A 26,940-nucleotide genomic window follows, 5' to 3' on the forward strand; every position below is an offset into this window, starting at 1 on the left:
ATGAATGAATGAGTAAGTTGATTCCACCAAGCTAGCTCAGTTAGCCGTGAAGTTGAGCAGATAGTCTTTCCTCTGCCTACATCTCCAAGAATGCTGTGCGGCTCAGAATCAACATTCAGTGAATATTCTACACATTTAATATTCTCAGATGTATTATCGGCTCTATTGATATTGATCACATGACTACCGCTATTGATTTAATGTCCAGCCATAATCCAGATCGAGTAGTTTTCAAATGAAATCAAATTAATCAAAGAACAACTGCCTTTGGCCACATAAATTACAATAATTCAAACATTAAAAAAACAATTACAAACACATTATGAGGCAAAAAAATAAAAATAAAAACCATAATTGGGGATTCCAACAAATTCAACTCTCATACTGTATTAATGCTGCGTTCCTGTGTTCGGAACTGGGAAATTCTGACATTCCAGTTGGAAAAATCAACTTTAAGTGGACTTTCCACTGGGAAAGTGGGAGCAACTACGCTTTACGTTTCAATATGTCCGCCCCTTAAATCAACAGTAGAAAGATGAGGTGAAAACATGTTTATTTTACAACATAAACATGTAAGGATGTTTTTTAAATCAATGTTGTGCCCGCAGCTACGAACTGAACAAATTAAAAGCAGTGTTTGTTTATGGAAAGTAAAGCTTAAAATGATTATAAGAACTATTGTAAACAACGTTTATAGGCATCGCAATGTTGAAATTCAAACTCCTTAACCAGAAAGCTCAGAGTTTCCACTTCCTGAGTAACTGGAGCGCAGCATGAAAGCAGTCAAGTAAAAATGTGTTTTTAAGAAGAAAAAGTTAACACCAAAGCCTGACTCATGAAGATATGAAGGTCAATATGAATGTCGTCCTTCTAGGAGTTTTGCTGTGGCTTTTTCTTCAACAACCTGACAGCTAACTGCTGCACTCAAAATGAAGCCTGGATGAGTTACAGCTTCCATCAGTTTCTAAGTGACCAGCATGAGAAATAATGGGTGCAATTTGGAGGTATGCATGCTTCTTTTTAGCTCAGAGGCCAACACATATTTCAGAGTACAGGAGGCTTGGTTTGTGGCAGGATATAAACAGGCAGATGTATCACAGCATTGGCTACTTCTGACTTTTAAAATGAATTTTAGAATTCTTTTAATTTTTTTTTATTTATTTACAATTCACTTAATGGAAACACGGCAATTTTGAAAAAATTCTAGTTTTTCATCAAATCATTTTGGGACTAGGATGAGGTTGTTTTTTGAGCGTATCGAAACTGGTTTATTTTGCAAAACTGCATCGGAAACATTTTCTCATCACGAATCACATGATCAACAACCAGATGTGATTACTGGCAAAAACCACGAAGAAGAAGAGGACAGGAAGTAGTCAAAGGATGATGGCACGACATGTTTTTTTAATGACTTATCGTGTGAACAAATTTACTGACGTCTGATTTAAAATCAGAGTTGCAGAACTATGTTTTTTCGACATTAGCAGAATATTGACAAAGTTTTGCAATAGAAAACTTTGCAATTGTCTTGGAAACACAACTACTGTTGATTTGAAAAGCAATCTTAAAATTCACCATTTGGTTTGTTTTGCAAGTAAGCCTTAGTAATTCATGTTATTTATTCTTTATATTAACCTCATTTTAGGTCGAATTGTATCTTAATGGAAGCTGATGAGATTGATTTCACATGTAGGTATCGACCATTTGGCGAGCTCCCCAAATTAAAGTTGGAGTATAACTTTTATTTTAAAAATATTTTCATTTTTTACATATTTGTTAAAACTGTCGATATGTTATGACAGTTTATTATTAGACAGATAATCTGTAAACATACAAGTATGATTGGCAGCACTAAGACCCGCCTCCTGCCTGTGATTGGTTATTTCTAGATAGCACTGGAAGAAAGGTTATCTGTCTCATACCATACTGTCACGACATAGTGGCAGTTTCAATTCATACGTAAAAGAATATTTATCAATTCTGCGTATCCTCTTCATGAAACTGTCAGAAAAACGAAGTGTCTTCAGTCAGAGGCTTCTTCAATCTGCTGTAATACAGACTGCCAGAGGAGATCCTTTCTGCCCACAGCCATCAGCTTCTACAACTCTTTGAATTTATTACCAAATATTCAGTTAAATTTCTTCAATTTTAAATGGTTAAAGTTAGTCATTTTAGCTGAATGAGAAAACTGTTCCAAATAAATTTATCCTAAATTTCACCAAAGGTTGTATGTTATTCAGAATATTTCAGATAAACCTGTCGCAATAAGCAATAAAACAATTAACTGCATGATAAATGAAAATAAATGCAGTCATTTCCAGTTGCATAATTTATTGTTTTTCTCTTTTGTCTCTTTCTGCCAAAAACTGGATAACAAAAGTCTTTAGTCTGACTAGCCCTTTTTTTAAAGGGTAATTTCGTTTACAGAGATTTCCTAATTAATTTTATTTCTGTTTTTCTGTTTTTATTTTGAATATTTAAAATGTCTTCCAGCTCCTGCGTTAAATGTTCATTAGAATTTAAAGTTCATTGATCTTTGACAATGTGTTCTTGGCATTATTATTATTATTATTATATTACTTTAAAATTCTCTGAAAACAACATTATTGTTTATCGCAAAAACTTCTGGGATAATTTATCATCCAGTAAAATCTGTTATCATGACAGGCCTAATTTAAGCTCTTAAAATGTTTTACCCGTCTCGGTTCTCATGTGATTTTGATGTCATTTGATGCCATCAGATGTTTTAAATGAAACACTATATAAACATTTGAAATGTTTATGATTGAAGATTATTTTGAGTGAAAACAGAGCTTGCACTCTTCCAGCTGACACACAGAAGTGCAACATGGGTGGGGTTTGTCCCACAATAGGCAAAGAGTTCAGATAATCACAGGAAAGAGCTGGAAAACTCAGCCTTCCAGCTCTCTTAAAAGAGCAGATGTTCTCAGTTCTGGTCGGCTTTTGGCTTTTGTTGTTTTGTTTAAATTAACAGTGACATTTAAAGATGCAGATGTGAAGCCAGGTTGATCCTCCACCTGTTTTCAAGGAGATGGGTTAGTGTTGGTTAGGTAATATTTGCAGTGAATGATCCAGGCCGAGCAGTTCCAGGGCAGACCACAGGGACAGCCTGGCACTGTTCAGTCACACACCCAAAGCTGCATTTGATCCAGCAGAAAAATGTTCCAGATTATCCTGCCATCAGCATGAAAGCTCCTCAAAAGAAGATGGTGTAATAAAAAAACACAGGCATCCTTTAACTGTCTCCTTCAGCTAAGGTTTACTCATGAAAAATCTAACAAATCAAATTATATTCGGATATACATTATTATTTCAATATGTATTTATACATTTTTAAAATATCTGGATCCATCTTTTGGGGGTTTGGTGGCTTTAGGGGCCGAAAAACTGAGTAGGAACTTGTGGTTTTGCTGTTGAATTGCATCCAGCTGACCAGCCAGGAATTTGATTGCGTGTATGAAATCATCTGATGCCAGAAAACACACTAATCACGACGGGCCTCTTTATTTTGGCCATCAGAGTTAAAAACATGGCAGGAAAATACTCACCGAGTGGATCTGTGTGGAAACGTGGAAGCCTTCGGGACAGATGGGGAACATTTCTGCAAGTTTAACCAGAAGAAGAAGAAAAACCCGAGAGAGAGAGACGACAGAGAACACGACGCAGCGAGCCACAGAGGGAGTTAACATCAACGTTAGCCACCGCTGGTTCTACTTAGTTTCACGAACAGAACCAGCCGGTGAGAAGCGGCCGGCTCCCGTTCAACATCCGGGCCGTCAAACGGCGTCTTTCAGTCGGTAAAAGCCCTATTTTCCTTCCGTTGGTCGAAACTAGAGAGCTGGAAAGCAAAGTGCTACTGTTGGGGGTTAACAACTTTGCTGTGAAACACGCCATCTGATTGGCTGGCCGAGGCCACCAATCACCTGTAGAGAGGCTCCACAGGGGCTGAAACGAAACGTGATTGGCTGTCGCAGACACGATACTAGAGATGGGAATTTCGGCTCGTTCCCCGAACGAACGAAATACAATGGAGATCCGGAACGCACGTGAACGTCGCCGCCATATTGCGAGGGGCATTTTTTCTGAAAGGTTCTTTATGAAGGTACTGTTTGAGCTAAAATCTTTTAACAAATCACAGTTTGCTGTCATTATGGATAGTTTTTTATTTATTATAATAAATTATGAATAATTGACAAAATTCTTTAAATATGACAGGTTATTTTTGGACAAATTTTCTATAATTTTTTAATACCATACTTTTTGTTTTTACTATTTTATGAAGTATCACTGCTTTTACTTTAGTAAAAAGTCTACATACTCTACCCACTTTGAGTAATGTCACTGAACAAGCAGTAATGTTTTAACCAAAAATACACCAGATACAGTCACACCTACAATTTATATTAAAGTGAGACTCATTATTTATAAATAAACTTATTTTCTCTCTGCTGAGCTTATTGTGACATTTGAGACCAAGTGAAGGTATGATAAAAACCATTGCATACTACAAGTTACACTTTCACAAGTTTTCTATTGGAAAAAGAAAATATTTGAAAAAAATATGTTTTTTCCACTTAAGGAAAGTCTTTAAACACTAGAATGCGTACATAACTTCATATTTCTTGCGTGATGATTCAATGCTTTAGTAGCCTTTTTTTTTTTTTTAGAAATACGCTTTACTCAAGTGGCAGGATTATGCCCCTTGAGTAAGGTAAATATTATTTTATCAATCAAATCAAACCAGTTTTTATCTGTAAATTACATCAAACTGAAAAAATGTTCAACATTAATTAATTTTATGACGTACTAATCAAATGCAGAGATAATTATTTCATATTTTAACAGTTTAAGTTTTTCTAAGAACATTTTGCCATAACTGACCCCCTGAATGGTGCCTTCACACTTTAAGAACCTGAAATTTATCAAAAAGCACTAAACCAAAAGTTTGTTTACATCCCAGTAAGGAACACAATCAGACGCCATGTTGGGGTGGTTTGATTTATTTAATAAATAATTTGAGAAAACTGCTTTGCCTTGATGTGTAAAAGAAGGCACTTAAAAAAAATGGCGGCAGTTTTCTGTCAGAACAGAAAAAATTGTTTTCATCAAAACTCCAGTTTTCTGTAGATTTAACATTTGATTACGACAAGTAAAAAAATCCTTTAAATTTAAAGTGGTAATCTTTAAAAAAAATAAAAAAAAATAAAACGAGGCGTGTATTTGGTGCTGCTGCAGATGAAGGACCTGAGTTGGCTTTAAATTAAGCAAAATGAGTCCTGAAAGAGTAAAGCTGTTGTAAACCGACGTCCTTTCAGCCGCAGAGAAAAGAAAACTGATTCTGAATGATTGTTCAGCTGCAGATATATGGCTTTACAGAACCCAAAACACACTGTACACATTTCAATTCAAACATGGAGGATTTAAAACGGCTCCTCAGAGACCCAAAGATCTTTGGTCCGATGGCTCATCCGCTTTAAAAACATTGATTCCTGATTACCTCCTGCTGAACAGAGCGAACCCGATGAACGGAAAGTCCAGTCATAAAAAACAACAATCTCCCAAAAATCCAAAATAAAGCAAAGGAAATAAAAACAAGTTAGCAAAAACAGAGAGTGGCAGGATGCGTCTCTATCATTTCATACGACAACAAACAGCAAACGTATAAAAGCCCCGCTCCGCTCGTCTCGGCCCGTTTTCCTCTCCATGTACAGTGTCGTCACAAAGGAGAAAGAAGCGACATCATTTCCCCTCGTACTTTGGGTTCACAACGGTTGTTACGGCGCTTTTGTAGATCGGATTCTCACCCTGAAAACAAAACAAACAAAAAAAGACCAGAAGAAAAAGTTTATATTCTTTTGCTTGCAAGTCCCCTCCACTAGGTGGCAGCACGAGAAGGAGAAGATAGAGCCACTCCCTCCTCACAGAAGAGAAAGAAAAGCTCCAAATGTTCTCATCCACCGCCATGTTTCTACTGTTTTCATTCAGATTTACCAACAGAGAAGAGAGAGTATTTAGAGCACAACTAAATCCTGAGCGGACACATTTAACAGGTCTAACAATTTAAGGCTTTGTAAGAAAATTTCAGAGGTGACCGTTTTTCACATCTAGTGAGTAAAATATTAAATAGTTAAAGCTAAGTCAGATTGGATGGAGAGTGAAATGTTTTTCCAAGTCCAGCAATAAGATTTAGGCACAAAAAGTAAAAACAAAACAAAAAAGCAATTAAATAAAAAGTTAAAATACATACAAAGAGTAAAACAAAAATTGAATCAGTAAAAAATAAAATATAGTAAAATAAAAATTTAAAAAATACACAACAAAAAGTAAAAACATACAAATGGAAACATATGTAACTAAAAAGTACAAAAGTCTCCACAAAAATAAACTAAAAAAAGTAAAAAATAAAAAAAAATAAAAAGGTAAAAAAGCAAAACAGAACAAAAAAAAAACACCCCACAAATATAAAGTAAAAAATATAAACAAAAAGAAAAAAAAAGTTAAAAATACAAAAAGTAAAATGGTCAAAGAACACACAGAAAAAGACGGAAAAATAAATAATTTAATAAGATATTATAAAAAAAGTATTTAGCTTTGGCTGGAGAATTCTAACATTATGATGCTTTGATCTCAGCCTGGTTGTAAAAGCTGCTTCAGGTCGTTTTGAAGCTGAACTTCCATTATGATGCTTTGATCTCAGCCTGGTTGTAAAAGCTGCGTCAGGTCGTTTTGAAGCCGAACTTCCACTCCAGTCTCAAGTCAGGTGCATTAGCAGCTAGCAGTTTTTACTCCAGGAATCTCCTTTAATTACCTCCATCCATCTGTTTTCTCTACATTAGTGGCACTCTACACAAAGTTTGTGTAAGATTCAAGTTGTTTCATTCTCTGACCTCACAAAACAACAAAAACATCCAGATTAGTGTTGCTAATAAACTGACGTAGCATTACTGAAGACATGAGCTAAAGCCTGGCAAATAGAGCCGTTAGCAGCTTTAAGCTAACAGCTACAGTGAAGGTTTAACTCCTGCTGAGCGGGTTAAGCGACTGACCGTGTCCCAGATGGCGTTCATCTTCTCCTTCTCAAACTTGGCGAACTCCCTGCGGTCGTGGATGATCATGAGCAGCTTCCAGATGAGCAGCAGCGCCAAGCCGATCATCACGATGCCGGCGACCACGCCGGCCACGATGGGGATGATGTCAGGGCTGGACGGGCACTCTGAGGCGGAAAACACCAACACACTCAGGGATGGATGGATGGATGGGAAACGGATGGATGGATGGGAAATGGATGGATGGACGGATGATTATGAAGTTATGGATGGATATAATTATGTATGGATGGATGGATGGAAAATGGATGGATGGACGGACAGACGGACGGATGATTATGAAGTTATGGATGGATCGATGGATATAATGATGCATGGATGGATGGATGGATGGATGGATGAGAAATGGTCAGACCCACCCGGACCCACCAGGACCCAGCCCAGCCCGACCTACCGGGCTTGTCCACCACGTAGACCTCGTTGGTGTTGTTCCTGACGGCGAAGGAGAAGTAGAAGGAGCAGTCGTTCTCGTCGCGCTCCTTGCAGATGACCCGGGGGAAGGACTGGTCGTTGGGCTGCGGCAGCTCACCCTGGTCCCGGACTGGGATCAGGTGGATGTTCTTACACTCATCCTTACACACGTCCTTCTTCACTCCGGTCTGGAAGGTCAGACACTCGACGCAGTCCCTGAGGAGAGATGCAGGCGGATCAGACTCACGAATATCCAAAAAAGTGCAACACTAAAAAAAAAGACAGACTAACAACAGAAAATCTGGTCTAAATTTCTTAAGCGTTCTGACTCACTTGTGCTCCGTGCAGACACCTGGACAGGTGGGGCAGGCCTCGCAGGTCGGCCCCTGAAATTTGGAGTCTGTGCATGTGCAGCTGCCGCATTCGCACACGCCGCGTCCATTGCAGATCTGGCCGTTGCTGGCGACACAGGTGGAGGTGTCCATGGAGCAGTCGCAGGCGCTGCCGGTGAAGTTGGCGTCGCAGATGCACTTTCTGCACTCACAGCGACCGTGACCTGGACACAGACAGCAGCAACCGAATCAGTGCAAAGTAAACGGCGGATTATTCTACTGGAAGCACATGACTGAGTCCAGGCAACGCATGTCAGCAAATCTACTGTTACCTGAAAAAGCTTTAAACAAATCCATGATGTGCTAAAGTCTAAATGGGTCATTTATTTTATTTGTTCATGATTACGTGTCTGAACGTCAGCAATGAGGATCTGCTTTAGCAAAAATAATGGCTGATGTTCTTCATCTCTCTCTAGTGTAAAGATGTTTTTTTATTTAAAAAGTAAACTATTTTTATACTATATTAAAAATACATTAAAATATGCAAAGAATCAAATAATTCAATTCCTTTTTAAAAGAAGAAAATAAACATTTTATTAACTAAAATGCAATGCTTCATTATTTGGAGCAAAAAAAACGGTTAAAATTACTTCTAACATCAACATGTGAAAAGCTGTTGGTTATTTTTTAAATTACTAATCCATTAATGTTAATAAATACGACGGTGTGTTAGGGCCATAGCAGACAGAAAAAAAGGAGTAACATTCTGACAAAAAAAAATAATCAGAAATTCAAACATCAAACGTTGATAAATTTACTCCTTTTTTAATATCTACAAAGTCCTTATTACGCCGCCGTTACCAGATTCTTTTTCCTTTTTCCTGAAGCTAAAACTGCCAACTCTGAGTAGAAGATATTTACAGACAAAGGAGTTTTTCCACTAAAAGTGCCAAATATCCACATGGCTTCATTACTGCTTCATTTCAGCAAATGGCCTTCACTTTGCTGGACTGTGATTCAGAAATAGATTAATTTCTCTTTGGCTCCCACTCATTTTTCTACCTCTAGCTGCCATGTACCTTGAATGTTGCTAAAGAAACGATAAAGCTGAGAAACATACATGAAGCAAAATATATAATCTATCAGATTGACTGTTTTAGCAACTGCTATGACAAAAGTGTTTGCTTTTGTTCCTCTTGTCACCATTAAATCAGGCGAAGGCAGCCTGATGAAATCCAAACAGCAGTTTTTAAATGATGCAGGTAAATCATTTGTTCCTGACCTCCACAGAGCTTGTTGCCAGAGCGGTCGCAGTTGAAGTTGTCACATTCGCAGAACTGGCCGCTGTACGCCTCTGCAGGATTTTCCCGCTTCCTGCACTCGCAGGTACCGCAGACGCAGTCGCCGTTGTTGCTGCAGATGTCTGTGCCGTTGTCTTTTCTGCAGTTGGCGTCCAGATCCTCGGTCCGGACGTCGTCCTTGCTGCACTCGCACGTCTGCCCGATGCGTCCGTCGTTGCACCTGAAACACAACGTGAAGTTAAAAAGGTACTTAATTAAATATTTGGCATAAAATAATTCTTAAACAATGAGATTTTAGTCTGCTCAGTTCTGACTATTCTGAAATGTTTTAGGGCCTCCGTCACTTTAAATCCAAATGAGCTGCTGCTGGCCACGCCCCCTATCTCAATGTTTACACTCACATGAGAAAATAGCTGCAAACAGATGTAATTATACAAATTTACATCTTTGAAAAGTATAAAAGGAGCCTCCTGCACAATGCACAACCAACAAGAATGCAGCAAGTGGTTTCTGGATGGCAAGTCATCAACAAAGCCAGTCGTAACAATCAATCAATTGATCCCAGGGCGAATTAAAATGAGCTTGATTTGGTAGATTTGAAGAAGGTCGGGGGGCCGACTTCACTCGGGTGAAAGCACAAAAAACATGCAAACGGTGAACTTTGCATAATACGTCGCCCAGAAGAATTGAGGTTGTTGTTTTGAAATGTTCTGCAGATGAAAGGAGGCGGAGGACGTCTCACTTGCAGGATCCGCATTCGTAGCTGCCGCTGCCGTCAGAGCACCGCTGACTGTTGGGCTCTCCTTTCGCCGCACAGTCGCAGTCGCAGATGTATTCCAGAACCACGGTCACCTCCTCCCTGAAGCCCTGAGGTTTGATCGTGAACACCTCCGATTTCCCATCAGCCAGACACTTCTTGCCATCGTGATGTACAGTAATGTTGAAATACACCTGGACAATCAGAGGAAAGCGTTAAAGTTGACACAGATTCCAGGGTATTCCAGGATATTCCAGGGTTTTCAGTGTTACCTCGTCCCCAATGGAGATGTTGACGCACTTATTCCCGTTCTCTCCTTTATTGATCACGTTGTCCTTGCAGATGGACGTGTAGGAAATGGAAGCTCCCGTTGGTCGCTTCGGGTTTTCCAGAACAACCTCAGAGGACAGAGACTGCCAAAAGAGGAGGAATTTAGAGGAAAATAAATGAATCTTTCCTGGATTTAATGGTTGGTGTCACATGTTTTCTCTTTAAAAACCTGCTTGAAATAAATAAATGAAATAAAATAATCACGATAAAATACTCTGAAAATTAACCAAAGTATGGAAAAACTAAAACTACTACAATAACAAATAAAAAACTAAACAATAACTACTAAAAAAGACTGTACAGACTAATTAAAACTAACTTAAATTAGACAAAAAGTCACAAAGAAGCAAAACCATAGTGTAAAACCCGGAGCCTGTTATAACCCTGCTGGTGAGCATCAGTTCTTACGTTGTAGGCATCAATGATGAGCTTCATCACGTTGTTGGAGTCGGCCGACAGCGTCCCAACAGCCGACTTAGGAATGAGGTTTTTGAGTTCCTGTAAGAGGGAGGAAGGATCAGAGGAGGCAGGTCTGATAAATGGGTCCTAGTCAAAGTAAAACAGCTGATACTTCACCTTGTAAACCGACTGGAACTCCTCAGTCACAGCAAAGATGGTCTGGATGTTGTTTTCGCTTAGTTTCTGAACCAGGTGAGCGATGGAGGGATAGTCCTGCAACACGGGCATTAATATTCAGAGTGGCGTGTCACAGAGGAGAGGAGAGGGATTTAAAGGAATCCGCTTACGTAGTAGTGGCTCATGGTGTACATGTTGTTCTCCAGGTGACACTTCCCGTCGTTGGGCAGGACGATCCCGCCCAGCTTCCCGTCTCCAGCGAAGTGGAAGCCGGCGTCGGTGGAGAACACGAGCAGACGGGTGACGTTCCTCCAGCCGATCTGATCCTGGGTTCAAAACAAAGAAACTCCTCTGGTTACCGTGACGATAAGTCAATGTTATTGATCAAATTTAGTTTGTTGGGTTTCCGTAGTTCAGAGTGATGGGCGCCCGCGGCGGCCATCTTGTTTGACAAGCACGTTTCACAGCTTCTTTTTACTTAGACTTTGAATTCAACATAAAGTCATAAGAAGACAGTTGTGGTTCTACAAGAATGAGGTCATATGACCAAGTCAAAATAATATAAAAATACAGTCTTAATAAAGCCAAAATAAAGGCCTACTTGCAGAGTAATAGTCCACCAAGTAGTGAAATTTCACTGATTCTACGTCACTATGACTATATTAATAATAATAACAAAAATTAACGTAGCCTGGCCCTAATACTCCAACTTACAACTCACAGAAAGAATGACTGAAATAAAAGCCACATTTTGAAAATGTTTTCTGTCATTTGTATTTTTTTCTTTTTTAGAAAAGAAAATGGGGAAAAAAATGGTAACATGTTATTTGAAGCATGAGACTCATAACCCTGTCATAAACATGCAGTAGTTTATGACTGATGTGATGAAGTGTCATTTGGTAAATAACGACATTCCTAATGCAAAGTTGCACTAAAACTTGCATTAAAAGTGTCAATTTTGGATTATTCGGTAAATAATGACACTTTTAACTAAAGTTGCATCAACAGATTTTATCTGCATCGCCCGGCCGTTCCAGTGAGCCGCTCACCTGGCACACGGCCACCTGCATGATGGCGTCGAAGCCGCCCTCCGGGGAGTCCAGGTTGCCGGAGATCTGCTGCTGGCTGACGAGCCGGTTGAACTCCTCTCCGTCCTCGGTCAGCTTCAGGACGTTCTTGTAGCTGAAGGGGCTGGTGCAGTTCTCGCTGCCTGTGCAGGGGTTCAGCAGCCTGGCCGGGGTGGTGCTGATGTAAGGCATGACCGTCTTCTCCACAAACGAACCAAAACCTAAAGGCAGTGTCAGAAATGATGATTACTTAAGCAAGAGTTTCAGATTTATTGAGCTATAACTGTCTTTCTCAAACGCCCCCTAGTGGTTAGCAAGGTACATAGAGGATTTGGTGTAAAAATAATAATGGAAATCCACTTAAAAAAAGCTGAAGGTGCCGGTGGAAAGAAAACCACAGGACTATTTATATGATACTACTTAGATTTAACTTCCCTTTGGGATTATATTTACATATGTTATATGATTAATTATTAATACATTATTCTTCTCAAAACGATATTTATCGCAATAATTACTGAATTTATTGTCCAGGAAAATTTGTTGTCATGACCGGCCTCATGGTGTTTTAACAGTTTTTTGTGTCCGCTAATTACTGACCGAATAAACTGAAAATTGCGAGTTCCAATGAGCTTTATTAAGGTAATAACTCAAGGGGCTTTCCTGGTGTTTATATTTCTAAACAGAATCACATAAAGTGCATTTTACGTCCCACACCGGGTCCTGTTTGGCCCGTTCCGCTTTGCTGTTCTGGGATGCCTCCGCCATGATTATTTTTGCATCAACTGGCTCCGCTTGAGGATGAGCACCAGCGCTCGCTTCCGTTTCTTATTCGATTGGAAACTGTAATTTTTGAAAATATTTTGTGATGATGCATCACAAAATATTTTTAGGTTTTTTCAAAACATAAAAATAGAAAAAGTGGTGGTGCAGTACAAATAAAAGACCAACTATAAATATTTAAAAACTTTGGGCAAAATCTGTTCTTTGAATTTCAAACTTTTCAAACCGCTGATCTAACCAGACGTTATTAATCGATTGGAACCGATTTTAATCCAATAAACCATTAATTAGTTGTTGCCTCCCTTCTCAGAACAGATCTGATACGTTTTCACGGCGGAGGAACCTCGACTGTTTTCCACTCACCGATTTTGAAGTCTGAGGTGATTTTCTTCATTTCCTTCATGAGGTCAGTGCCAAGTTTCTTGACATTTTCCAAGTCGTCTTTCATGGAGAAGGACAGGTCCATAAGGTAGTACAGATCTATGGGGTAATCCTCCGCACGCTTAAATTTCAGACGAAAGGTTTGCGGTTCACCTAAAACACAAAAGCGGCAGCAGCTGAGAGCACAGAAAATCGGTTCCTCCCACCTCAAAACCCCAACAACGGTCACACATTTCTGGATTTCATTATGGAAACGGGAGAAAATCTTTACCATATCTGAGTCTGAGTGTGAGATTCTGAGGCTGGATCTGGGTGATCTGCTCAGGCTTCAGTTTCCCAGGTCCGTTGTGAGCTGTGACCGGTTTGTTCTGGGTAATGATAACTTTTCCACGTGGGTTTTCAATTTGCTGACACTTTTTCTCCTTCAGGGACTCAAGGTTGTCACAGCGGGCCGACTTGGGCGAACCAACAGTTAAAAAGTTCTGCAACAAAGCCAACACGCCATTAGAGGAATATTCAAGAGACAAATAGAGCAACAAAAACCAAGCTGACTCTGCAGATCCTACTCTGCAAGACCAGTTTCCTCAGAACACAGAAAACGTCACCTGCTAGGTGTAACACAACCTAAGAAACATTTCTTAAATTTATGGACGTCTGTATTTGCACAAACTCAACGACTCTACAATAAAACTGACCGCACAAAAAAAAAAAGACAACATAGTGGGTAAAAAACAAAATTCAATTTCAATTTGTTCCATTTATTCATAACTTTTTGCACTAAAAATCCACAACACAAGGTCTGAATAAAAACTGTTGTACAGAAGGAGTTGCTGCAAAGCTGACTTAGTGCAACCAGTCAGGGTTAGTAGCCACATGTTCCTCAAAAGAAGGGATTGCAATAAACTGAACTGATGCAATCAACCATCCACCGTCACCACATGCTTCCCCACAAAGGGAATCAATCTAACATCAGCTGTTAAGAATTGGGACATATAAATAAACTGAATTTGAATAAATAAAAAAACATTTGGAGCACAAACCAGGTAACTAAAGTTCATCTGTTTTATATGAACTGTTGTGAAGCGTCTGGACTAAAGAGGTACAGGAAGAAACTGCAGAATGGTGCGTAATGGACGCCAAGCCAAAGAACATGAGACAACGAACAAAAATAAAACATGCTTTGACTTCATTCTTTCAGTAATTATAGTCAAGATCTTTTGCTCTTCCTTCTGTACAAAAAACAGAATTATATCAACAAAAGACAGTAAAAATAGTCTAAATGTGTATTATTCTGGCTGGGTTTCTTTACATAAATTGGCCGCCGCTTTAGATGAATAAACATTTTAGTAAAAAACAACAGAAGACCGAACAAGCTGAGGTAAATTTCATGAGGTGGAAATCCAACCTCACTTCTGGTGAGGGCAAAACAAGATCCAACAAGCGTCACAAATGTTAAAAACCAGTTTAAATACGTCGTGTGCCCTGACATGCAGGTTAATGCTGACCAATCCGGGCCGCCAAGATAAAATGCTGGTTGAGATGATAAACACAGGTGCCATGAAGACAATGAAGAGCTGATGGCGTGCTGCTGCAAGAACCAAACTGCAATACCCTGAAAGATTGCGCAGTTTAGTTCCTAAGAACATGATGTCGGATTTTGTCAGAAACTGAGTGAGAGCCAAGATCAGTGTGATTCATAACAACTAAAAAATAATTAGGGCTACAGCAGACAGTTATTCTGATGATTAATCAATTATTCTGTTGACTAGTCAAAAAATCTGATGATTAATCAACTATTCTGACGATTAGTCAAATATTCTGATCAATCAAATATTCTGATAATTAATCAGATTAAAAATGGGCATATTCTCCAGATTTTTCCTTTGACCACTTTCTTTAGAGTTCATCATTTGTAGCAAAGATACTTATATCACCAAGATTTTAACTTTCTGCTCAACTTAACATTAATAAAGTGTAGGGCTGATCTGTTGACTAATTTTTGGATTAATCGATTAGATTAATTATTTTGATAGCAAAAGTTATGGGTATTTATCCTAAATGCGACATTTTGTAAATGTTTGCTTTAATTGCAGATTTGAGTGTGCCGTTCTTTGAGCAAGTTGACTTTTTAAAGTATCTATACTCCAGTTAATGATTAATTTATTATTAACTTAGTTGAAGGTTGCTTCAATAACCGATCAATCGTTTCAGCCCTAACTGCATCTGATATTGTTGTTTCTACAACTAATTAAAACGATTGTGACCAAATAAATGTTAAATTTCAACAATAAAACAAAACTGTTCTGTACCTCTTCTATTTTAGCTTGGCATTTGAACTTGTCTTAAATGGGCGTTTTTGTTTTTTCTTTTAAAAAAAATTAAAACACACAATGACGCCTCTTAAAAAGCATCTAAGAAGCCAACAAAGATATTTCATGAATCAGTTTTCTTCAGGTTTTACAGAGAGAACTCACTTCATCCGTGCACCATCCACACTTTTCAGAGACTTGGATGCATTCCCCACATGACTGCGCGTTCGCCTTGATGCATATGCTGCCATCTGAAAGAGAAAAGTTGCTCTGAGCCACAGCGAACAAGACATTTTCCATTAGCTCACTGATTCAAACCAGCTGCTGCCTGACAGAGAAGAAGAAACCCCATCCCAGCTCAGAAAAGTGAGTCATGATGGGAAATGTTTCAGGCAGCGGACCAACTGATGAGGTAACGCTGGAGAGAAAAAATAGCAGAAATCTTTAATGTTTTCAGTTCTTTTCCCTAGTTTAACACCCCAGAGTCAAATGGTTCGTTAGCAGAATATTATTTTCTGCTGAATTAGTCGGATCATTTAAATCAGCTGTGCTGGAGTGAAAACTCATCTAAAAGTGGCAGGATGCCATCCCTCGAGGACCGGAGCCTTAAACCGTTACCCAAATTATTAAACCGTAATTGAAAATGTGAAATCTCCCAACAGCCATTTCACATCTTAATACAACAAAGCCACAAACTTTAATGCATTTATTGTATCTTTATTGAAAGGTGAAGGAAAATTAGGCATTTTCATAAAAAACTAGGGCTGGACAATATGGCTGAAAAACAGTCGATATCAACAACTCTTGATTAGTTTCTCTGTTTTAAATATCTGACATAATGCCAAACCGGTGGTGTTCCTGTTTCATCAAGAGTTCTCACTCCATGCCGTTATTTATTTTTAAGCAGTTATGAGGAACAGTGGAGAAACCTTAAACTGCTGCTGCACCACTTACTCAGCAAGGCGTTGCTAGGCAACCAAAGAGTGAGTGAGTTGCTAGGCAACCAAAGAGTGAGTGAGTTGCTAGGCAACCAAAGAGTGAGTGAGTTGCTAGGCAACCAAAGAGTGAGTGAGTCGGTTCCACCAAACTTGCCTAGCCGGCTGTGAATGGTTGAGCAGCTAAAGTCTTTTCTCTGACTGTATCAATAAATGTGTGTTGATGGTTGAAGCTTTTGAAAAAATGTTATTTGGTTGTAAATAAATAAATATCCTGAAGACGGGTCAATGAACTGGTTAATATTTACCAGCTGGTATTTATGCTTCTTACCTAGTTGAGCTGAGCTGCCTCCGATGACCGCTGATAAAACCGCTATAAAAAGCAACTGGAGATTCATCTGTGAGAGAGAAAAAGGTAAATATAAATGAGTAAAAACAAGCAGATCAACATCTGAGCAACACACATTCTGAAGAACTATCTCATTTTAATCACATCCAAGTGGGATTTGTAGTAAAACACGCATGTTTTATTCAGATTAATGCCTAAAATTAACAGTACAGTTTCTGGATTTGTTATGGTTGCAGATTTTCTGTGACCCTGTGAAAGAATTGTTAGGCAAATATCACAGTCAAGTGCGCCTGCAAGCTGTGATCACACCATCTGTGTGTGTGCAAACACCAGAAACAAAGTGTAGCCCTTCAAACTGCACTAGCTGCTTAAAGGGCTTTGTTCATGTTATATAAACTATAAAACATTTAAATAAAAGAACTGCAGCACAAAACAAAACAACAAGAAGGTAACTGGCATCAAAACTGACTGAAACACAAATAAATGGCAGTAAAGAAGGAATAAAAACCAGAAACTCCAAACAGAGTGACTTCTAGGAGACTTTATTTCTGTGCTCTAGTTTAATTAAGCAGCTTAAGGGTGTAATACCTTAATTAAGGCTGTAATACCTATAAAAACAACAACAACAAAAAGAAAACAGTTTCTACTGTACCTGTAAAATGTGACTGTTTTAAGGACAACATGTTCCTTTAAATAGGAATTTACTACTGCAAGAAGTTCCTTTTTTCTCTTAAAGATAAACTGATAAAACATATTCCTCTTTATGTTATAATGCAGCTGAATTTATTTCTGTTTCCTGCCTGAATCGTGTTGTTTTTGTTAACAAACCAATCAGAGGCATTTATATTATGATTAGTGGGATCTGGACGTAAAATATGACGCAGCTCATCAGTGACACAGGAAGTAACAGGAAGAAACAGGAAGAAACAGGAAGAAACAGGAAGTAACAGGAAGAAACAGGAAGTAACAGGAAGTAACAGGAAGTAACAGGAAGTAACAGCAAACAGACTCGGCTCAGAAACACTTAATGAATGCAGCTGGTATATCGGTCCGATAATTAGATCTGGGCTGATATGAACAAGTGATGTTTTTTTCCATGCCTTCGTTTCTGTTTCAGGGAGGGGCGGGCTGTGGGGAGTTTACCTGAAGAGATTAGGTCTGTAAATGTTGGTTATCAGCCATAAAAACAATTTTAATATCGGATGTCGATGTTGGGTCAAATTTTCAAATTGGTGCGTCCATAATTCATAACTCCAGCTGAACATCAAAAACATTACTTGAGTCTGTAATAAAATCTCTGTAAACAAAATTGTTATTCAAAACTGAAGACTTTTATCATCCAGTTCTTGGTAGAAAGAGAGAAAAACAATAAATCATGCAAATGGAAATTATTGAGCTTGTTTTAATTTATCATGCAATTAACTGATGTACTGCTTATTGCAAAAGGCCTAAATATGTAAAAAACAACTTTATAAAAGTTCCATATTGTTACGTAGGTAGTACAACACATCCTAACGCTATCGCCGTTGTTTTGTTGTCATCTGCCTGTTTGTGCGTAGAATAATCCCTATGCTGTTTGTTTTCACACCTCAGCTTGGTAAAGGAAAGTCAGACACCGGGTTTCAAAAACAGACTCCGGTCACTGGTGTCATGTTAATTAGATCGCAACAAAAGTGTTACATTTAACTGAATAGTGGCTGAAAGCTGATGAAGAAAGTCAGCCTTTTCATTCAGCTGTAAATGAGATACAATCAAAGTTTGTAGGCAGCTTTCAGGGACTTAATTTAGCAAACCTACAGCAGTGAACTCAGAAATGTTGACATGTTCTGCTGTGGGCGCGGGGTTCAGGTACAGACTCATCACTGCAGACTCATCACTGCTGTGGCAAATTATCGTCCAAACAAGCACCAACAGAGGAAAACACAGACGGAGGAGGAGCACAGCCCCAGGACACGCTGTCCAACCGAGTCGAGCAGCAGACGTGCAACGACTGCAGCAAATGTGCAGCAGCAGCTTTCATGAGAAACCGTGAAGAAACAGCTGCGGCTCTTTATGGATGCAAGTTTCAGACTGCAGCAAGGAGAGCTTATGAGACCGGTCAGATGTTTATATGGCCGCTTTTCCTGATAAAAGGTAAAGGAACCGTGTGTTTATTTACCCTGCAGGAAATGTTCTGTTTTTAACAGCTGATTCGACTCAGGCTGTTGGTTACTGAGCAAATCTGAGTCAATGGATCAATCTCAAAAATAGAAAAAAATAAAAGTAAGAGTAGTAGTTCAACCCACCAGAGAGCTTTTAATTTCCTCCAGAGAGTGTCGGTTGGTTAGGTATCATAACTCACGTTGTTAGGCAAAAAAAAAAGCAAATCTCCTGACTTTTTCCTCACCATAATAAACAAATACGAGCTCCAAACGTCAATACAATTAAAAGACAAAAGCTGCAAAAGTGATGACATTTGCAGTTTAAAAATGTCAGAGAAAATATAAAAATCAAAGCAAAACTGTGACAATGGAGGCATTGTTTCAGTGTGCAACATATGCAACAAAATGCATAATTAAATTCAAACCAACCCCAGCTGTGGAGGATTTCTCCACCATTAACGCTCCACCCCAGCTTTCCCACAGACCGGCTTTGTTTGCTGCCCTGGGATTTGAATCGACGCTGGGCTGCAGATTGCAGAGCGATGACTGACTGACTGGAGGCATTCAGAGCTGGAGGGGACCATTGACCCAAAGAATCCAGCAGAATAAAACCAATTAGAAAAATACTTTGACAACAATAAAATCAGGAACAGAGACCAGCTGAAATCTAATGATCTGCATATTTCTGTAATTTAGATTTTTTTTTTTGACAAATGTAGCTGATAGCAAAAATTCAACCTGGAAGACTCCATCCCCTCCGTTCGCCCATCGGCGTTATGCTCATCTCCGACCTGAGTCTTTCCAGATTGAAATGGAGGCTTTTTCCATCTAATACAGGTGTTAGGTTTTATCTGACATTTGATCTGCCTATTCTGGGCAATTATAGCAATTATAAGATGGTTGTAATTTGCAAATCAACCTAGCCTGTATCTGATTTTCTAAATTTAAAAAAAGAATTTGCAAGTGTAGATTGGCAGATTCTAGACTCTGGCTGGTTGAGTATTTAGCTCTACTAATGAAGAAAAAGCTCAATAATTGATGTAATTCATTTTTCTGCGATGAGAAAATATTTTAAAGATTTACTGTAAATTCAGGGCTGTTCAAAGTGTGGCCCGTGGGCTGTTTGCGCCCTTGGAAGGATTTTTTGTGGCTCCATTAACAGTAACAATACAAATATCATATCTATTATTTAGAGAAACATGAGTAAAGTTTGCATCGTCAGACAGACACACTGCTCGTCATCACAGCCTTCAATTACAGTCAGAGGCGACAGAGTCACACATCTCAGCTGGAGACACACCAGGTGCAAATATAGGAGAAAGATTCAAAATAAAATGCAATGAAAAAAATTGAAATTCACCTTTGGAGCCAATTTAAGTGGGAAAACAAAACCTTTTTAGCTATGAAGAGGAAGTTGGCTTGCGGAAATAAAATAAACTTGATTTTTGGCTCAGAAAGTTTGGTAATCTCACTGCTAGTCGTTAAAAAATGGAACTGAAACCAAATATTACCCAAGACTTTGGAAAAACTTTAAGAATCTGCAAAGAAACCAGAAATGGAATATAGAAACATTTAATAAGGTAAATTCAAGTTCAAATATGTAGAAATGCAAATCCACTTATTTCAATCAGTGATGATTAGAGACAAACCAATAAGAAAATGTGATCAAATGTCAATCACCAATATTAACATTGTGAGGAAAAAATACAGAAAGAAAGAAAAAATACAGAAAGTGGGAAAGGAACAAGAAAAATAGACAGGACTAAAAAAAAAAAAAAACAAAAAACAAAAACACAGAAAAAACAAAAGAGAAACAAAAAAAAAAAAAAAAAAAAAAAAAAAAGAAAGAAAAAAAAAAAAAAAACAAAAAAAAAAAAAAAAAAAAAAAAACAAAAAAAGAAAGGGAAGAAAAAACAGAAAATAAAGAAAAAGACAAAAACAAGCAAAGAACCAAAAAATTAAAAAGAACAGATGTTCATGCATTTAAACATCAAGCAGATGAAGTAAAAAATATATTAAAAAATTTGCACACAATACTAAATATTTCAGTACATGATAAACCTCTCTGTTGTATCAATTAGCAGTTTGTTTATTTAAACACAAGCCAGGTCTAAACTGACTCAAGCTGGTGTAAAACCATTAGTTTCTTCAGAACATCTCGTGGTATTGAGGGGTTTTTTTAATCAGCATGTTTTTTTCTTGACCCAAAACTTCATGAGGTTTCAAATATTTAATTTTTTTCTCAGCAATCAAAAGCAGAATCCAGGTCAGTCTTAATCTGAAAACACCTGCTGTACTTAGCCAAGTTTTAATACAGCGATTAGAAGCAGATTTAGTCTGCACCAAGGTTTACTTTAGTACAAGTCAATGAATAGATGTGGTCCTTGTTACCATGACAACAAACAGGAAGCCAGAGAGAAATATAACACCTAATATGTTTGTTGGTTGCTAAAAGTTGTAGTTTTGGTCGGGGGCCGTAAAGAATGAGTCCAGCAGTCAAAAACTGGCCCCCGAGCCCCACTTTGAGCACCCTTCCTTTAATTAACATGCAGCTTGGAGTGAATAGAAACAAAGTGTTTTCATTTCGTGGTCTGATGTGTAGCCAGTGAAAGAGCTGGATTAGCTCAGTAGATTTCCTGACCTTTCTTTGACTTGTTGCACCAAAAGTTGAAGTCATGCAGGTGGAGACTGAAGGGTCAAAGTTCAAGCTCTAACAACGTCTTCCCCATATGGTTGAGTTTATGGTAAATGTGACCAGACCTCAAGGGCACCTGCAGAAACTACTTCCTGCTAAAAGTGTTCGAACCAAACAACAACCTGAGATGTGTAGAAGAGTCCACTCTGACACCAAGAGATGCAGAAACAGCGTATTCACATGTGAAGCGTTAACCTTTGCACATGCATGCACCCTGCAAGAGAAAACGTAAATAGAGGCAACAGCTTGCTGTGGTTGCTACGCTCTGAGGATCAAAGGTTAACCGCATGGTGTTACTGATGGCATCTGTTCTCATGAAAACAGAACTGCACCTAAAACCACTTCCACACCACTGCAGGTCACTTTAACGCGCCGACACGGTAAGGTACGCTGGCCCTTTAATGCAACTTCTCCTTCCAACAACTACACATGCATGACTTTAAAAGTACACCACACTCTTTGCACCAATAGTGCCAAAAATGTCCAACTGAGAGCAGTAAAGAGCCACATTCATTTCTTAAGACTTTTGTTGTTTTTATGTCTTTGAATATATATTAAATAGATTATATATTAATAAAGCACAGTAGCCCATTTTTTGTAGAAAAGGAATCTGTAAATCATGTCGATCTAAACTACAAACAGCGTCTTACACAGTTGCTGTTTTAGAAATATTTTAGATATTTTTTTATACATTGTTGTTTAAATAAAAATACTTTGTCTTGTTCCTAATTACATAAATGTCTGTAGAAATAAAAAATTGTGGATTTGCTAAATTTTTTAATTGTGCACTGCAAAATCACCAAATCTAACCAATATTGGTCTAGTTTCTAGTGTGAATATCTGCGCCGGTTTATTGGTGCCGATTTCCTTAATTTTGGGAGATCTGTGATCGGCCGATTTTTACATCATCAACCTCGGCAAAGTTCTAAAAATCAACCCCTGTGCTTTTCTTTTCTCCTGTGAGAGAGGTTTGACTGACAGACCAGGTCATGTCTGAACATTTACAGTTAACAACAGTCACACCAATGTTGCCAGTTCAGCAACTTCCTTGATATATTAAGCAACATTTCAGACAAAAAACTAGAATCCATCAAAATCGGAATCTGTAAGGTAGGCTTTTTAAAAGAACGGTAAACGGTGATTGGCCAGAAAACTGCAATTGGTGCAGCTCTTGCAGTAACTTAAGTCGAAACTAACCTCTAAACTTTTCAGCAACATATAGGAGCTTATATTACGTAAATGATTCCTTAATTTTGGTGAAAACCTACTTGTTCCACTTGTAGATTATTTCACTTATAACACAGTAGAGATGTTAAGTAACATAATCTGCCAGTGGAATTGGTCATTGTTTAATCACTGTTAGCGATAAACACTGAAAACCTTCAGCTTGACCTGCCTGACTGGTGAACTCCATACCTCAGAGCTACCAGACCGCAGTGAACAACACTCTGCAGGCTGAGGTTGGTTTTTTAATTTTGCACTTCCTTTGAAATTAGTTTGTCTATTTCTTTCTCGCAGATAATTGAACCTGAGCAAAAACAGGAGAAGTATTGGTCAAACTCCTTGGAAACTGTAAAGATGTTAAACAACTCTTATTTTTTGTGGATTACTGATCATTTAAGTTCATATTGCATCCCGGATCACGTCTTTGTTTTAATAAAACATGGACGCCCTTCCTCTCTTTTCATCCGTTTGGTTTGCCTCCCATGGTCGTCCAATCGGGCCAGACCTGCCTCTGACCGAGAGTTTGTTTCTGGTCCTTTGGTTACATAAACGCCCCAGCTTGACCCTTTGTCCATTTCCTTCACTGGATCAAACTCCAGCCTGTTGTTTACCCCAAGGAAGCTGAAGGACCAGGAATTTCCCTTCGCATCTCACTGAATCCAGAAGAGCTGTTACAGATATAAACGCCACCTTCCACCTTCGTCAGGCAGAAGCTGCGGAGATCATTTAGAGAAGACGTTCAAACTAAAATGGTTATTTTTAAGAAAACCGAAGTAACAAAGAGAGACTCGGTGCTCAGCCTCACAGCTGTAAAGGTCCGGCGTTTATCGAATCATCTACAGTGATTTTGATTTATTGTTGTCACGATAAGTTCCAATACGTAGTTCTCATGTGACGTCACACTTCCGTAAACTTTGTAATTGACAGCCATCTTGGTAGGCAGTTGCTATGGCAACAATAAACAAGCCACAAGCTTAGAACTAAAACTTTTTTTCGTTTTATCTGTCTTATTTTATTCTGTCTCGACAGATAGTTTTAGCAAATATGTAAAAAAAAAAATTAAAAAAACTTTAATCAAAAAATGTTACATAATGTAGCTTTAAACATGTAACAAAAAGTTCCTTAAATCATAAGTGGTGCTTTTTCACTTTGTACATCTTACGAAGTTAGATTTTCTTCCAATATTTTAGATTTTTAGTCACTAGAAATACCAAATCCCAAGGAAAAGAACTGCAAAGACATTAGATTACAGGGCCGCGGTAATATAGGCGTCCGTATTGTAGCTAGGACACCTCAGAAGAAGAAGTCAACTTGAGAAGAAGAAACGGAGAATTTCTCACTGAACGTCTCTGCCATCATAGGAAGAAAATCCTAAACTCCCAGCTGTAATTAGAGGGATGAGGGAATGCATTCCAGTGCTACGTCACAGAAACTGCAACCAGAACCGAGAAAAATCTCTCCCTCGACTTTTTAAACAAACTGAAATCACAAGAAAGGACAAATTTACTGAATAAATAATGAGAAAAGAACAGGACTTGTTGGTTCAGGAAGACGTTTTACTTGTAATCTTCCTCAGAGAAGGCGACACAAACAGTCAGATGGTTGCTGTAGTTTAATTCGAGTCAGTACTGACTCATGGGTGACGGATCTGGGGTGAAGGTTCAGCGTTGAGTAACGTAGAACGACCCTGTAACCTGCTCCGGATGGCGCTCCCTGTTTACACCTCACAATAACGTCGCTAAGGGAAGTGACTCAGTAGTCTGCAGCCCTTCCTTATGTCTGCAATTAGCAGCTCTGATACGAAACAAGGAAGAGCAAGTCGTCGCTGCAGAGCCAAGATATGCGCTTTCACAGATTAGCAGATTTATGCTCTGCGGGATCAGATTTCTCATTAAGCCTTCAGAGAGAAAACAACAGCCTCCGGCTATGAATCCTTTCCAGGAAGACGTGAGACGAGACTGGACCTGTCCTGTTATCATACCTGAGCTCCACGTTTTATCGCAGCTCTGGGCAAGGCTCAACAAGAGCCACTAAAGATCTGGTTAACCAGATGAGTAAGATGTTCTGGCCTTAAAGTTTATACAGTCCACGGGTTCGTTTTAAAGGGGCAATATCACATAAAATCGACTTTTTAATGTTATCCCCTCTTCAAAAACACACATGGAGTGTTGCCTTGATTCTTTCATGCATGTTGGAAAAATAATTTAATCTCCATGGCAACCATTCAGATGTGCAAAACGCCTGGGTGGACATAGCCCCGCTTTCAAGGACACAGCTCCTCCCCCAATCTGCTCCTCCAGACTAGCCAGAAGCAATTAGAAAACACAAAAGAGCTTAATTTTTTCACGCATTTTCTGTCTCATACCATACTGTCAAAAAATAGTGACAGTTTCAACAACTATATGAAAAAGTATTTATCACAGTTTTAATGAAGTGAAACTACAAATATAATCTAAGATAAAATTAGGAAATTACAAGACTGCAACATCTGCTTTTACATGAATAACTACCTTTAGCTTACACGAGCAAGATCTCACCAGTCAGTTTTCATTAACCAGTCGACGTTTTCTGTTGAGTTTTCAGTAACCAGTCGACATATACATATTCACAATATAATACCTTTTTGAATTCTGCACCTAAAAATTAACCAAGGTATGAAAAAACTAAAACTGCTACTACAATAAAAACTAAACATTTAACCAATAATAACTAATAGAAACTAGCAAACAAACTATAACAATTAATTAAAACCAATCAAGTCAGACAAAATGTCACAACCAAATAAAACCAAACTAAAACAGAAAACCTTTAGTTCAAATGGGAACAAGAATGATTTAAACCATTTTCCCCCCCAATAACAAAAATTTGGTTCCATACTGAAAATTTTGCTCTCTATTATAAATGTTGACAAGAAAACGCAAACGAATTAGCCTCGACAATGACCTATGACCCAAAGACACCATACATAATGACAACAAAAACTGAGGGTTACAGGCCCATAGATATAAACTTAAGTTCTGCAAAAAAGAAAAAAAAAATACTTGTGGTTTGTCATTGTCATTTTTCTTTTGTTGCTGCATTACAGCACAAATTGGCACATGTTGAATACTTCATGTTTAGCGCCACCAAAAGGTTTGGAGGAGTAAAAAACAGCATTTTGGTTCATTTTCTGTGTTTTTCATGTACATGAAAACATTTCTGAAGACGGTTCTGTTTAGACCTGGGCAAACCCCCCGATGAATGTGGCGCCCTGGGCAAAAAGTCATATCTCTTATAAAAGGGAATATCACTTCTCAAACCTCTTAAATTTATAAAAGGTCTACTCTTTTTTAGTATGCAGAACTTTTAAGCTGAGATTTGCAACATTTTAAATACAACTGAGTAGTTAAGGTTGTATAAAAATAAGGATTAAAATCGTTGTAAAATTATACCAAAAATGAGAAAAACAACATAATATGTCATTCAGATCTAATCAGAATGTTTTAGATATTAATTAACCAACAGAATAAACCCAAGAAGTAATCGATAACTTTGTCTTTTGTCTTCATTTCGTCTTGGCTACCAGAGGACTGCCCTGTTTGGCCGCACAAAGCGGCTACTTCTGGCCTACTTTCCCTACAAAGCCCATATTCGGGTTAATTCCCAGCTTTTACTCAGCTTTAAACATAAAAATCTGTTTAAACCCCGCTTTGTTTGATGTGTGTTGAAAACAACCAGCCACTGTTCGACCGCTAACTAGCTTGTCGTTGATCCACACCCAGAAGTTTTGCGCCTGAAGACAAATATTCTTTACTTTCTCCGCCTTTTCTTTCTTTCTTGTCGCTCAGATTGTTTGTTTGTTTGTTTTAAGTCGCTGGCAGAGCTGGATAAATTTTAATTAAAAAACATTACTCACCTTAAGTCGTTGCTTGACGGGGTGTTTGTTGTTGGGTCAGAGCAACATTAGGTCCAGAAAGTGTCCCTTTTTTTTTAACGGATCCTGGAGAAAAAACTAGCTAAAACTGTTATCTGGGTTCGCTTTGTTTGAGCACCGTGCAGGTAAACGATTTTGGGGTAAAAAACACAGGAGCAACTAAACTCTTTTCATTCGTTATAAATGAAGTAAATGAAGATCCAAAATCTGGTTGGGACACGTTGTTGGTTCCAGTATAATACTGGTGGGGCTTTTTCTATTGCCTCACTTCAACAAACCCCTTATTCTGAATCTAACCCCGCCCACACC

General features: G+C 38.4%; 2 protein-coding genes across 2 annotated transcripts in view; both read right to left on the reverse strand.

Moving 5' to 3' along the window:
* The window catches only part of LOC103138020 (enhancer of polycomb homolog 1-like), a 38,041-nt gene extending 33,943 nt beyond the window's left edge, over positions 1-4,098 (reverse strand). The window contains exon 1 of the mRNA XM_007552081.2: positions 3,570-4,098. The gene's annotated coding sequence lies outside the window, so the exon portion shown is untranslated. The remainder of the gene's footprint in view (positions 1-3,569) is intronic.
* A 907-nt stretch (positions 4,099-5,005) lies between these two features.
* On the reverse strand, positions 5,006-26,940 carry LOC103138021 (integrin beta-1-like). The gene is made up of 16 exons (XM_007552083.2): positions 26,614-26,940; positions 16,641-16,707; positions 15,540-15,625; positions 13,337-13,547; positions 13,048-13,218; positions 11,884-12,122; positions 11,005-11,160; positions 10,835-10,930; positions 10,667-10,756; positions 10,201-10,341; positions 9,914-10,122; positions 9,153-9,391; positions 7,872-8,094; positions 7,522-7,754; positions 7,068-7,234; positions 5,006-5,826 (listed from the first exon to the last, which is right to left on the reverse strand). Exons 2-16 carry the CDS (start codon positions 16,705-16,707, stop codon positions 5,761-5,763), a joined length of 2,394 nt encoding a protein of 797 aa, XP_007552145.1. The 5' UTR covers positions 26,614-26,940; the 3' UTR covers positions 5,006-5,760.

This window comes from Poecilia formosa, unplaced genomic scaffold, assembly GCF_000485575.1.
Source record: "Poecilia formosa unplaced genomic scaffold, Poecilia_formosa-5.1.2 Scaffold45, whole genome shotgun sequence".
Classification (NCBI taxonomy): Eukaryota; Metazoa; Chordata; class Actinopteri; order Cyprinodontiformes; family Poeciliidae; genus Poecilia; species Poecilia formosa.